Source organism: Gobius niger (assembly GCF_951799975.1).
Source record: "Gobius niger genome assembly, chromosome: 13".
Taxonomy (NCBI): domain Eukaryota; kingdom Metazoa; phylum Chordata; class Actinopteri; order Gobiiformes; family Gobiidae; genus Gobius; species Gobius niger.
The window spans coordinates 27,566,462-27,581,684 of record NC_136864.1 but is presented as its reverse complement, the minus strand read 5'-3'; the positions used below and the strand labels follow the sequence as shown (position 1 = coordinate 27,581,684).

The 15,223-nt window shown below is 44.2% G+C and overlaps 1 protein-coding gene and 1 long non-coding RNA gene across 2 annotated transcripts in view; one reads left to right on the top strand and one right to left on the bottom strand.

Annotated features, from left to right (window-relative positions):
• The window catches only part of LOC306973283, a 245,424-nt gene that overhangs the window by 111,467 nt on the left and 118,734 nt on the right, over positions 1-15,223 (top strand). The window lies entirely within an intron of this gene.
• The window catches only part of wls (Wnt ligand secretion mediator), a 55,992-nt gene that overhangs the window by 35,702 nt on the left and 5,067 nt on the right, over positions 1-15,223 (bottom strand). Inside the window, exons 2-3 of the mRNA XM_079570147.1 lie at positions 8,452-8,718; positions 1,734-1,858 (exon numbers count right to left, since the gene is read on the bottom strand). Of these exons, the coding sequence (XP_079426273.1) occupies positions 1,734-1,858; positions 8,452-8,718 (392 nt within the window). The remainder of the gene's footprint in view (positions 1-1,733; positions 1,859-8,451; positions 8,719-15,223) is intronic.

Sequence of the window (15,223 nt, the reverse complement as noted above, 5' to 3'; positions counted from 1 at the left end):
TTCATGCCTCACATCTGCCGTGATAAGCACACAAACACACGCTTATGGATGAAATCGCGGTTTCAAAAGCGCCACAGGAGCGGGTCGGATGCTCCAAGATGCGAGAGGGGCATAGATACAGACGGCATCTCTGGAATCGCCCATATATGGTCATGTTTGAAAAAGTTGAGGGGAGAAAATAAAAAGGAGAATTCTATAATTTCTCCAAAACTACTTTAAAAATGCTGAATTATAAATATAGTTTCCTATCCCAAAACATAAATAACAGAATGCGTCATGTTATGCTATGACTGCTTTTTTTCACTTCTACTGATCAATCTGCTGAAAAAACATCCAAATGGACCAAGAACTAGATGTGACTTTATTTGTGTGTGATGAATTAGTTTATATTCTGCCAGAAAATGTCTAAACGGAGTGAAATATTCCCAGGACATACTTCCTTCCCCTTCAGCGAGGCCACGCCCCCTTGTATGACACAATGCTGACTGTATGGTCTGTAGAGGTGGTGGGGAGGAGCCTGTTGCCACAGTTCTATTGATCAAATTGCACGCGAAAATAAGTAAATAATAAGTTAAAAAAAACTTGTTTGAGATGGGAAATATGTCCACAGTCTCATATTTGCACAAATAAAGAAATCTTGAATATTACGGGAAAGACACTACATGCAAAACTCAATGCTTTTCATTTTCAGGTTTCGGGCCAAATTTGTCTCTTTAACATACAAACTTTCTCCTGGAAACAAAATAACTAATCTTCATGTTTATTTTTTGCACTGGTTGAATGTTTCTCAATAGATTTATTTGGAAAAGTCATTTCAAGGGCCTTTCTCTCAAAATGCTTTTTCCCACATTGGTGCGACATTATCTCCATGTAGCTTCTACAGACTTCAAACTTTCCAGCTTTGGACTAAACAATATTTAGAAGGTTTTTTTTTATATTTAATTCCAAGCCCCCCTCCTGGAACCACCACCTTAACGTGGTGGAGGGGTTTGAGCGCCTGAATGATCCTGGGAGCTCTGTTGTCGGGGGCTTTGTGCCCCTGGTAGGGTCTCCCAGGACAAACAGGTCCTATAGGTGACGGGTCAGACAAAGAGAAGAAGCCCCTTATAGGAGACCAACAGGCCCGGTTAGAACCATGAGGCCGTCCTTCCGTGGACCCACCACCTGCAGGAGGAGCCATATGGGGCTGGTGCAATGTGATTTGGGCAACTCCAACAGCCCCCACGACCCGGCAACGGAAAAGTGGAAGAAAATGGATGGATGGATGGATGGATAATTCCAAGCCTGATTTATTGAGTATTGAGTATTCAGATTTTGTCGCCAAAATTATGAGAAATTTTGGGCATTTTTTGGTACAAAATGCCTTACTTTTATAAGAAAAACAGAGAACTTACAATGTTTCTTTTTCACATATTTATGTCAATCTACAGTGAAAACTTCAATTGAACATTTATATTTTTAAATTTAAAACATTTCCCTATTCACCTGCAGCGTCTCGCCTTATTTGTTTGGTTATTACGATTTGAGGTTTTGCAGGCTGTGACCCGACAAACAGCCCCAACACAATCGCACACGAGGCAAATAATTGCTTGTGAGAAGAGATTCTAGGGCTCCTGACCAAGCAGAACATTGAGCAAAAACTAATGTGTCTCAAAGAAGTGGATTTTGTGTCTTTAAGCGTCGTCTCTTTCAAATGTTTGGATTGATGTGATCTGAGATAACCGTGCTCTCACCTTGTCAGTGGTGAAGTTGCAGCTGAGCTTCCTCTGTTCTAAAGAGGTCGCCATCTGAGTCCACTCGCTGACCGTGTCGTCTCGGTAGGCCAGCCCCACGTCTATGGTCACCATGGCTCCGTCTTCTGGAAAGGTCAAACATGATGGACTTGTGACTTCATTTCAAAACCAAAAACAGCTTCCACAGGGATTTTAAAAGGAAGATAATGCAAATCGGGAACATTATGCCAGTTGTAGTGACCTAACGCCTGCCTGTGTCTGGTGCTGGTGGGTGAAATGAGGTCCTGCTGACAGACATCCCTGGGCTTTACAGCAGAAAAAGCAAAGCAGAACTAGAGATCTTAAAGCAAGGGTGGGAAACGTCAGGCCTGTTTCGATTTTTGATGAATAGTTACATCCCTGGTGTTAAGGAGTCCTTTGACGTTGCCCTCGCTCTTAAAGGGATATTTCAGGATTTTTGACATAGGGCCTCACTTCCTAGTTATCCAGAGTGTTGCTGGTACCTGGAGATATTTTTTTTGTAATTCATGCATTTCTTATGTTTGAAGAGTTTCATGGCGCTAGGCTAATACAAGGCTAGCGCATTTCTATGGTATCAGCTGGCCTGCATTAAAAACAGTGTGACCCGCTCCACAGAGCACCTGAGGCAAATCACTTATAACACCAGACTAACCATATACATGTGTGTGTCGATAGAATCATTTTAACCATTTCGCATTTAAAATACCTTATATTTGAGCAGCATCAGCTTCGGTATATGAGATTATGCGATTATTCATGTGATGCAAGGTCAGTTATATTCCAAAAATGATTCTATGGACACAGACATTTATATGGTTATTCTGGTGTTATAAGTGATTTGCCTCAGGTGCACTGTGTTTGGGTCAGACTGTTTTTAATGCAGGCTAGCTGATGCCATAGAAATGCGCTAGCCTTGCACTAGCCTAGCACCACGAAACTCTTCAAATACAAGAACTGCATGAATTACAAAAAAAATATCTCCAGGTACCAGCAACACTGGATAACTAGGAAGTGAGGCCCTATGTCAAAAATCCTGAAATATCCCTTTAAGTATGCCCTTGCCATTAAGTGTCACATGCGCAGGTGAGTCGCTCTGCCGCCCTCACACATACTGTTGTATATGCTGTTGTAGGGCTGGACAATTAATCGAATTATAATCTAATCGTGATTTTAGGTCGATCCCGATAATCGCGTGGTGCGTTTTAATCGAGGAGATTTGGCCAGTCCTGTCGCAGTCTGGTAAAAAATATGGACTCTGCCCAAACAAACAGGAAGCACAGGATGACACATGCGGCACAAAGAAGAGAGGACCTGGTGTGTTAAATCAGCTACAAAGTTGCGCTAACTCGTTTAAAAGGGTAAAACAGAAACACATGAGGAGCATCAGAGGACCAGGCGCACACAGGGATGAAGAGTTTACCTTTGAAGAGGAAAACTATCCATCGCTGTTTGGACCATGTGGATTAGTTTTGAGGCTGCAGCGGTGGATTCACTGGACTGCCAACAGTGAATTGTAAGTTTGATCGTCTTTTTAACTAATAAATGCACGGTTTACTCCTTTCTTTAAGTAAATATTTACATATTACGTAGTTAGCGATTCACTCTGTGACTTCATGGCCTTTTGAGGCTCCGCACACAAACATGAGATCGTTGACATTCTTTGAACATTCCAGTTTTTTGCGTCTCCTTTGCAGATGTTTGTGTGTTGCTCGTCCAGGTGAAGGGGTGACATGGGGGGGTTGTACTGTGATGCTAGAAATGTGGAGTCTGTTTTTGCTGATGAGTTAGTTGCAGTTTTCAGTTTGGCCGCAGCATCTGTTTCTACATGCTCGTCCAGGAAAGACCACATTTAATTTTTTTCTTTTAAAACAAAACAAAAAATCAAATCAAAAATCGAGATCGATCAATATGGGGAACATGAACCTGGTCATTTGTTTTTCATAAGCCCTATGCCGCTGTGTAAACTGTTTTTGCTGATCTAAGTAATCACAGTCTATGTAAATGACTAAAGGCCTTTGACGTTGCCATTTCAATGGCTAAAAAAAGTGGAAAATTGTGTTTCCCAAAAGATTCGGTTTTCCCCGTTCTATGACGAGATGCCGTCTGCATCTACACAGGCAGGGTTGCCAGGTCTGCAATATTTTGTGGAATCTTTTTTTTTTTTTCAATGAGGGCTTGGCACTGTAAAAAAAAGAAAGAATGTAAGCAACAAAGTGTAATTTTGACACAAGTATATCCCTATATCATGCATGTTTTCATCATCATATCCTTGCTCTTCATCAAGGCAACATCCAGATTTCTACCCCTCACGACCCCTCCCTGTCTGAAAATCCAGCCAAAACATCTACAATCTTTTCATCATCGGCTTGAGTTCCGAAGCCAAGCTCTGCCAGACCTCCGAGTGGCTTTTGTGACGTTACAAAACCCACTCGACTCAAGAGGAAAGAACCCAGTGGCCTGTGCAGTCAGAAGCATCTCTGTGAATCCTCTTGGCTGACGCTTTCACAGGAGGGTACAACCATTTTTATAGTATTTGGTGACAGTTCAACAATAATGCTACTCAAGTAAAGCACCGATCCCCTAAAAAGTCGACTTAGTCACCGCATCTATGACATCACCCGCTCACTTCTGCCTGGCGTTTCCACTGTAGCGCGGCCGTCATCGCCAGGGAGACGGCGCCCTCTCGACAGCTGTGTTATTGCTGGAGCGGAGCCAAGGCTGCGAGTGCGGGTGAAGTGGGCCAGGTGGGTGTAGGAGCGCTCGGTGTGTGTGTGGAGCAGCAGGGCGCAGCAGCTCAGACAAGATGCCGAGAGAGGATGAGGCACGACTCGTGAGCAGAGGCGGTGTGCAACTGAAGCACTGTGATGAAGAGAGTCTAGGATCTTTTACTTTACTTTGCATTTTACAAACTAAAGATTCTGTGATGATCAAGGTCATGGTGAACTTCACTTCTATAGCACATTTACAACAACCACAGCTGCCCAAAGTGACTCACACAAAATACATCACAATGAAAGTCAAGGAGATACAAAACAACCTAAATCAAATCAAAATTGAGGTTTAGCTACTGCGGAAACACAACCTCAAATGTTTGTTTTTTTGTTTTGTTTTATCCTGCACTGCGCCTCTGCTGTTTGAGGGAAAGACATGTTAGCCTGTCAGAATTATACTTATTGCACTTCATCAGCCGGTGTCACATGTTTGCTACACAAAGTCATTATTCATTCACTCCACATTCGATGGCAGTAAGTTACCATTGTAGCCACAGCCGCCCTGGGCCAGACAGACCATTTAACACGTGGCTATAATGTGCCGTTTATATCCTGTTCTCTTATTATATCAGTGCCCTCTGCTGGACACGTGTGGAATTCTTTCCTTTTTTTTAAAAACATTTAAGATGCCCCCTAGTGGCTGAAGTGGACAAACTGGTTATTTCTTTAATAATCCATAACTCCGCACAGGAATGGGCTAGAGACTTACTTTTTTTTTTTTTGGGCATGCCCAGGAATTCATGCTCCTCAAAAGGGCCACATTAAGGGCCTTGACGTTGACACGTGTGTTGTAAGGCAAAGGTGCTTTATTTGTACTTATTACCATGGTCTGGGTGAATACTCGATTCTGATTGGCTGGTGCATTATTTTGGTATAACCGCACACGTAGTCCGGTAGTTGAATCACTGGGATATCACTCCGCTGTGGGCATCGCCATAGCAACGCATGACACAGCTGAATCAGATAAACACGTAATTAGTGACTGACAGGAACGTATGAGATGGATTTTGTTTAATTTCAAGGTTTTTGGCCAAAACAAAATGTTTGATAAATGGGAAGTAGAGGAGAGTGAGCAGCTAGGTTAGCTACTGTTAATAAAATATGAGCTTTACATTTCTATTGAAAACGGTTAAGGCTATTCATCATTTTCAGGCGTACATAAAATGATCTCTGCATTGAAGCATATTTGTCTGGATTAGTAAAGTCAAACATAAAAGTTTCAGTTGGGGGGGCCCGGGTGTGAGCGACTCCACCGCAGCTGTTTCCATAAACAGTTGAGCTGGTTGAGCTAGCTAGCTAGCTAGCTAGCTTCAGGTTAAACAGCGTAAAAGTGAAATAACTGCAGGAGTTATGTTCTCCCTACGCAGACACAGGGAGAACATGCAAACTCCACACAGAAAGGTGGGCATCGAACCTGGGACCTTCTGGCTGTGAAGCACAAGTGTGATCCTTTAGTGATTTGTAAAGAATAATGACATCAGCGTTATCCATCCATCCATTCATTTTCTTCCACATTTCACACTGCACCAGCCCCTTATGGCTCCTCCTGCAGGGGGTGGGTCCACAGAAGGACGACCTCATGGTTCAAACCGGGCCTGTTGGTCTCTCATAAGGGGCTTCTGACCCGCTCTTTGTCTGACCCGTCACCTAGGACCTGTTTGCCATGGGAGACCCTACCAGGGACAAAAAGCTCCCGACAACAGAGCTCCCAGGATCATTCAGGTGCTCGAACCTTACACCCTCCACCATGTTAAGGTGGGCGGCACTTTCTTACTTTAAAAATGTACATCGTGAAGAATTAAATCTAAAAAGTTAACCTAGCACAACTCTTTCCCAACAATCGCTCACATGCACTCCAGCGACACCAGGCTGACGTCATGTTCAAAGCAGGTAAATCTCCCGTCTTTCACATCCAGACTGCTCCGAGCTAAACCTGCTTTCCCTCCTCTCCCTCCGATCCCTGGATCCCTGAGCGCCCCCCAGGGTCTGAAACCACCACGACTAAAGCTGTGCACATCAGTCATTGTTTGTCGCCTTAAAAAAAACCGAAAGCCAATCTCCTCAACATTCCCTTTCCCAAGAGATCCCATAAACAATGCCACGTCCTGCATGGAGAGCAATAAGGGAAAAGTATCAGGAGACTAAAGCAGCCGGCGCACAAGTGAGTTACGCCAAGTGACAAGAGGGGGGGGGGAATGTTTCAGAGGCTAGACTCCTCTCGCCAGGGCCGCCGCAAATATTTAACTTTCATTTGTGAGAAATAGCTGACTAAATGTCAACCTGGGCTGAAATGTGAAGACTTTGGAGTGCAGAAGTGTTGATCAAGTGGAGGATTAGGTGAGATTTTGTGTAGAAATAGGTGCTTTAAAGTCCACGGCAAAACGAGAAACTGAGGTGTGTGTGTGTGTACGTTAGGGAGGAATTTGGTCCAAATGGGATTTTTCACATGGATTTGTTTGAATTTCCTTTCTTTACAGCAATGGCCTGGTAATAAAATTGCCATAAAAAGGAGAGAGAGGGGAAATTGCCTCCTCCATTAAAAAGGTCACAAAGTGCACAATTAGTCACGATTAAATCAAGATTTTGAACGGCTTTGAATCGTAAAGGGCTGCAGTTATTTAGGCGGTGAAAAAGCTTTGCAAACAGAAAAACATTTCTCCACGTACAAAACCTGGCAACCCGCACCTCTACAAACATGTTCTCAAAGTGTAAACGTACTATTTCACCTGTTAATGATCCCTGCACTGAAGAGGGACATAATCTGCTTTTTTCTTTACTTTTGTTCCTATTCAAGGGCAGAGGAGAAGAGAAAACATCCTTGTAATCCATTATCACAGTATCAGCATATCGGGAGGTTATCATGAGCCGTGTACCACGAATCATACCAAATCGTGAGGTGCAAACGTCCATCCCATACTTGAGATGTGAACTGAACAGAGACATGATCGCAAATTAAATTAGATTAACTAGATTTAAATACTGTAAGTACTTCTATCTATTTCCCCCATTTCCCATTTAACCGCGGTCGTGTGGGGAAGTGTCCAGGCTGTGGACCAGTCAGAATAAGTACTTCTCCTAATCTTTATAAAGTCTTTCTTTTGAAGAGATATAAGAGCAGCAGGTGTGGAAGGCTGACCAGGCGAGGGAAACTTAAAGAGCGCCATCTACAGCAAACAGTGGCTCAACTATCTCTCACTGAATGAAATGAAAACATTGCACTTTGATGTCCTGCCTCAGAGTAGCAGAGCCACAGGTGACTGAGTCGGGTCCCGCCCACTGGAGCCCCGCCTACTGGAGCCCCGCCCCCTGCCGCTCCATGAAGCACAGACCCACGACACACAGAAAATGTATTTATTGGCCTATCAACATCAGACTGCAAACAATAAAAGCGCCACACGTCTGTTTGAAACTTCTCTTGCACGCATGATTGTGTCGGTGCTTCAGTCATGTTTATGAGCAGTCACAATCATTAAAAGTGTGTCCACAAGAGGTCAGTGTTCAAACAGAATGAAAGAGCTCAGACTTCAAGGATTCACTCGCCCATCACTAGTTATAAAGACAACCCGCTCTACCATCTGAGCCACTGTCCTCCCTATGGGGTGGAAAAGGTCGATTTATATTGCGCTTTTCCTCCTACATTAGGCACTCAAAGAGCTTTACATCAAGGAACCACTCACTCATTCACACCGTCATGCACCAGTGTGCACAGACACATGTGGTGTAGACATTGTGTGGGGTCTGCTTCATGTTACGAACTATTTTTAGCGTTAACAAACCTATAACAATAAGAATGCACCGTTATGCTGTGATAGTTAGCTCCACTTAACAGGTGCAAAGTGTGAGAACAGGAGAAATTGCACTCAGGAGTGCTACATAGCCTTTATTTCTTGACACCATGACCATACTGGCGAGTAATGACCTCTTACCGATCTGGTTGTACATCTTGAAGGCGATGTCGAACTGCAGGATGACGAGGATGAACTGGAACCAGGGGCTCATCTCCTTGTTCGGCAGTGGGATGTGCACGGAGAACACGATGTTGTTGGCCTCGATGCGTTTGGCCAAGGCCTCGTCAAAGGAGCGGAGCCGCTCGCACTGGTTGGGCCCCCAGGGCATAAACCACTCCTGCCGATTCTTCCCCGTGTCGACACATTTGGTGGCCAGGTAGTGCACGGCGTTGGTGGGGCCGGGAGCTGCGAGGCAAATAAGAAATGTGGAAGTTAGACAATTGAGATCTTGTTCTAAAGTGAGGCTGTTTCATTGGACATATTGTACATTTTAGTCAGTTAGGTCAACTTTATTTATATAGCATCTACTCCAGCAGCCCATAGTGCTGTATATGAGGACACTTGTTCTCCCCCCACAGGTTTGTATTTCATTTAGTTGCATTTAGGAGAAATGAAGTAACCAAGGGGAGGCGCTGTGCGGCTACATTCAAAGTTGTTAATATCAATTTCACCTCTCTGCCCGAGTGTGCCACATTTCAACAGCTCAACTGTACCATAAACAGCTTCTGAGATTGGTGTCTCCTCCATCGCCTGAATGGTGAGTTTCAGTTGCACCCATGTGGGAAAAGGTTCAGTCGGCAAAACTAATCGTCACAGAAATAGTTCTGTTCCATCTGTGCTTTAAACAAGTGACTGTTTTCTAATGTCTGAACGTGATGTATCACGGATGATTGTTGTTCTACTTCTGTATTTTGCATTGTGTCTTTAGTGGATATGCTTGAAATGCTTTTGCTTTCTATAACTGGCTTTTAACCCTTTTTGCTGTGCAGATATCACTTCTGTTACAAACTGTATGTTGGGGTCTGTATTCTGTATGGGGAACTGTATAGGGTCTACGGATTTCCCATCAACCAGTGCTCCTCCTGTGACCAAAACAGTCAAGATGGCGGCCGCGACACAACCATCTTTCACCAAAGAAAAAAAAAAAGAGTGGTGCGCACTGAATGGGTGCTGCTGCCGGATGCTCTCTCATCGAATGCAATTTCTCCATCTGTGAGATCAATAAAGTATCATCTTATCTTATCTTATCTGTGTGTGTGGCGCTGTACAAATAAAGTTACTTTGACCTTGATCATGCAATGAAATGGACTGAACGAGAAAACAGCTGTAGCCAAAGTTTTGCTAAACATTTAGCTTAAGTTTCCATTTTCACTTCTCACCAAAACAGGAAATATATATTACTTAATAACTAATTCCCAGTCTGTCGAAACTTATTTCGACAGACTGGGAATTTAAAGTTAAACATAGTGTAAAAGAACCTTTTAGACCAGATAGAAGAGTTACACACTCATGCACAAGATTTAGCTTCCATACAAGCAATTTGTTCAGTTGTGATATAAATTAATAACAATCAGACACTTGGAGAGAAATTGCAGGGACATCAGAAGCAAAGTTGTTTCAATTTGGGTTGTGCCGATGGATGAGCAACATCACGATGGAAAACCACCATCGTGCCATGCCCCCTCCTGTCAGAAACACGCACTGATCTTCTGTAGGCCTTGTAAACCTACAAACTTTGCAGGGATTGCACTGTAAATTAAATCACGGATTTAACTAATATGCGCGCTAGTTTCTGTAGCCTGCCATAAGCCACGATATGTTAGCCGTAATTATTAAAGTAAAGACGCAGCTGCTCTATTTCAAACGCGCGGAGCTCTGTCTCCGCGCGTGGTTTTGCTTTGCTTCGTACGGAAACTTAAACTGTTTTAAAATGACGAGATGGCTTTCGCATCGGAGCTAGCTGAGCAGTGCGCATGGGTTTGGAATATTCTCACGAAGGACCGAGAGAGGAAAGAGAGAGGAGGGAAAGAGGCGGTGCAGGAGGTACGAGGTTACAAGCACACGGACCGGGCGGCGCGTGGAGCGGCTTCAAAAACGTAAGCTACGACGCAAACTTCTAAATATTGTCCCGTTCACCCACTGTTTCTTAAACATTACGTTAAAACTGAGCAAATGCAAATAATAAGCTCCGATTTACATTTGTATTACTGTGATAAGAGCCTTGGTATTGAGGAGGAGTTGACGCTCTGAATAAGTCGTTCTCCTCTCAGACTTTACGCATGAGTTTTAACACATTTCTGTTGCAAAATTCATGTTCCATGACTCTGTTCAGATCACGTTTTGTTTAGGTCCATTTATCCTGCAATCACGATGGTTCACTGTAAACATCGTCAACGGCCAATTAAGGGAACATCGCCCAAGCCAAATTTCAATATCATTTAGCAAACACTACACAGAGAAGAACATACCAACTGAACTGAATGAACGTGACTTTAAAGGGGGGGTGTTATGCAAAATCGACGTTTTCAAGCTTTACATCATGTTATTATGTCATTCCCTCATTAAAAACATGCCTGTTGTCTTGGCACATTCACGTATTTTTGAGTAATCTGAATAAACTCTGATGGCGGCCATTTTAGGGATAGGTTTGCCTGAGTCCTCCTAGGAACGCCCCCACCTCCTGGAGACGCCTCCGAGCTTTCGTCACCAGCCGAGTAACCAACCACTGCTCCTCAGCAGAACCCCCTCCCCACTGATGCCACAGACAGCGTGTGGAGGGGGCGTGTCGGAAAGGCTCAGAGGTTCTTAAAGAGACAGAGGCCTATTTCAAGACATTCACTACAGCCATTTTGAGAGAGCCATTTTATACAAGGCAGTTTTTCTAATTTACTGCATTTACAGACCAACAGAAGGTTTCGTCATCATTGTAGTGTGATATAGACTGGTGCTATGTGATTGAAAAAAGCATAATACCCCCTCTTTAATGTTTTAAACATGTCTCATAGGACTCCCAGAGCACCAAAACAGGAAATATATATTACTTAATAATTAATTCCCAGTCTATCGGGGGAAAAAAAATATACATAGTGTAAAAGAACCTTTTGGACCATACAGGAGAGAGTTACATACTCATACTCTAAATTAACTACAACTACTACACTTGGAGAAAAATTGCAAGGACTTCAGAAGCAAGGTTGTTTCATTTCAATATCATTTAGCAAACACATATTTTATCTCCTAAATGGAAAAAGGCGACACTTAAAACACTTGCAATCAACACTACACAGAGATACAACATACCAACTGACTGACTGAACGCAACTTTAATACAGTAACTGGAATCTTAGGGTGACCAGAGACCCAGGAAAACTGTAATCCAAAATCGCATCTTGGTGCTGGACAACTTTCTCAGCTTTCGCAAAGACTCTTCAGGTCGGTTCATCCGGCAGCAGCATTAAAGAACGTCCTCAGCCCGTCTCCCTCCTCTTCCACGCCGCTCTCTCACAGCCAGACGAGCGAGTGGACGGGCAGCTCGTTCGGAACAGAGCGCACGTCTAAATCGATTACTCTAAATAGCCTTTGTCGAGACATTGCGGGACTCGGCTTGAACCCGGAGAGCATACCAGTCTTAATGAATGGAAGACCGTCAGCTGACCTCACAACGGCCTTGGCCTCCAGTGGAAAGGTCCGGAACAAACAATTCTGCCACGGCCACACAGTGAACCGTTCAGGCTCATCGATCGGCAGAAAAACAATGTAACTTGACAACCTAGTTTGGACCAAACCCTTGTATCCCTTGTACGCTTGGCAGCCCCAGTAATTCAAACCATTCGAAAATTGTACTTCCTCGGACCATATGAATCGCAGAGAGAAGCATTCGAAAACATCCCCTGACTGGAAATGAGTTTAGTTTATCAAGTGCCTGGAGGTAGGGCGCTCTTCCCGTCTGCAGAGAAAATTCCCCGGCGTCCCGAAGCAGCCGTTTACAGAGTTTACCCGCGGAGATTCATGAGGCTGACGAGGCCTCATGAATGTGGCCTCGTCGAATGTGGAGGTAAATTAGCCCAAATACAAATGTTCCACTGTATAACGATGGCCGATGACAGTTGTCGACCGCAGATTGTACACGGAGGGAAGAGATTAATGGAGTTGAGAAAACATGGGCTCCTACAAAGCTGGAGGAAGTCTAGTTGGTAAGTAGAGGTGAAGTCACTGGAACACGTTTTGTCCGTAAAAAAAGGTGGCAACCGGGATAAACAACAGTGACAATAGCCCTTAGTGGCGGCAAACTGATTGAAATCGAACATATGCTTATTTTCTGATTTGAAGAAACCAAGTAGGCCGAGGATGGTCATGTGGTTCTTCAATGGGAGCTGAATCTTTGGAATTTGTTCATAAAAAAAAATCAAAAAAACAAATAAACGTATCGACTTTGACATGTATAAAAAGTTCTATTGTGGCATGAAAAGGTTTCGGTCTAACATTGAGACGAGCCTAGGGCTTAGAAACAAAAAAAGCTTCAATATAGGACTTCTAAACTTCGTAACGTTCATTGTGTCTACTTGTGTTCTAGTATCACTTTTTAGGTTTGTTTTGTCAGACACTAAGGTTAGAGATGTTAAAGATCTTTTACCTTTACATGTTTCAGCGCCATCTGCAGGCCGTCCTCAGAAGTATGACCGGCGTGCGGTGACGTGTCACTTATCAGCTGTTCTTACTTCCGAGGCGTGACCAGTCTGACGGTCCCAACAGGTCCGACAGACTGGCCACGCCCCCTGCCGTCCAATTCAAACGCTGAATAAAAGAAGCCATAGAAATCAGGAAACGGAGCACCAACACCATCAACCATGACGAAGGAGCGTTTCTCCTGTCCCACACCTGGGACACCCTCCTCCAATGATTACGCCCCCTGTCGCCCTGAATCCACCGGGCGGCAGGGGGCGTGACCAGTCTGTCGGACCTGTTGGGACCGTCAGACTGGTCACGCCTCGGAAGTAAGAACAGCTGATAAGTGACACGTCACCGCACGCCGGTGATACTTCTGATGGCGGCCTGCAGATGGCGGCTGAAACATGTAAAGGTAAAAGATCTTTAACATCTCTAACCTTAGTGTCTGACAAAACGAACCTAAAAAGTGAATATAGAACTTCCTCGATCATGCTATGGAGTTGTACTGCAGCCAGTGGCACAGGGAGCTTTTCATGGGTACAACGAAGAACAAACTCAATTCGCTTCCAACCAATTCTGAAGGAAAATGCAACACCTGTGAAAAAGCTGACACTAAAAAGCAGATGGGTAATGATCGTAAACACTCATGGATGACCAGAGGTGCGGTCATCCATTTGGTGTGGCCTTCACAGTCGCCTGATGGAATCATCACTGAAGATCTGTGGATAAACTTCTAAAAAGCAGTGCATGCAAGACATCCCAAAAACCGACTGCTGTAGCAAAGAATGAGCAAAAATCCTTCAAACTAGAATTTAAAGACTCGGCTGCTCGGGAAAGCCTTTAAAGCTGTGATACCAACCATATTGGGGGACTCCGAGGTATTAACTCTGCAGGTGCCCAAACATTTGCTCTGGCCCTCTTTCCTTTTACATAATTTGAAGATGTGAAAATAAAACCTCATCTTTTGAAATGTTACAGAAATGCTTCATGTGTATGTTCATGCCTTTTGGAGATACTTTCATCCTCCCCTTGCTTCATTGTTCACATACATAACATTTTGATCCGGGAGCCTAAGCTTTCGCACCACCCGGAATAATCTGCAAAGTTAGACAAACACTTTGTAGCCAGCGTTCAGCTTGGGCCAAAGGCAAGAGATGTTCCTATAAACAATGAGGAACTGCTGTCTGTCTCTAAATGAAGGAGCGTCGAGTCCATAAAACTTCTGCCAGCCCCGGCCATTGTCCTGGTGTGAAAGCTCGGCGCATTAACGCGACTCGCACAGATCTGAGAAGCCTCTTCGATTACAATCATCTCCTCCTCCTGACCCCATGCGTCCGTCTCGCTGCGTGTCCAGGAGAATGACCGGCCCTCTGGCCCGCTGACCCCATGCCGTGTCCAGCGCTGTGTTGGGTAACAAGAGGAGAAAAAACCCCTTTCTACTCAATTACCCGCCGCCGCCCCCGGCCACCGAGCAAACACAAAGGAATCCGGCTTCATTAAAACCATCTCAGCCGAGAGCAAACCAAACCGGCTAATTTACCGCCGGCTGACCAGGGAGGGAGACGGAATGCAGAGGCGCAGACTGGACGCCGGCGTGGGGAAGTATGGGGGGGGGGGGGTTTGTCCAGAGGCTTTAGTTAAACTATTGAGTTGTAACTACGAGCGATCTTTCGGTGGCAGCGAAACCGTTATTACTATTACGAAAATGAACAGACACTGGAGGCAGAGAGAGAAATGTTGTGTTGATTAAAAAGCATAAGGCATGACAATCAACATTTATCAAAAACAATTAATCGATATTAGGGCTGCACGATATATTGCACAAAACAACGTATCGCCATATTAGGTGATGCAATATCCATATGACAAAAAGCCACAGTATATCCGCAACATTCATTAAAGCCTCGCAATGAAACAATGAACAGAATTTAAGAATGTGTAAAAGTTCAGTTTTAAATAAACTAGGGCTAGGTATCATACATTTTTTTTCCGATTCCAGTACTTAAAGCAGTGCTAAGTAACGTGTTTACCTTAATAAATCCTTTTCGTAGTCCCTACAAGTGTAAATGGGATGATTGGAGGGTCTTTCATCTCCCCCCGGTGCCTCTGGCCAGAAAAACACAACAGCAACATCCCTGCTCCGGGTCGGAGGCGCAATACACACTAATAGAATCACGAAGAAGAAGCTAACAGGCTAACGGGCAAAGCTAACTGCAGGCTAGCTTCACTTTAAAACAGCATT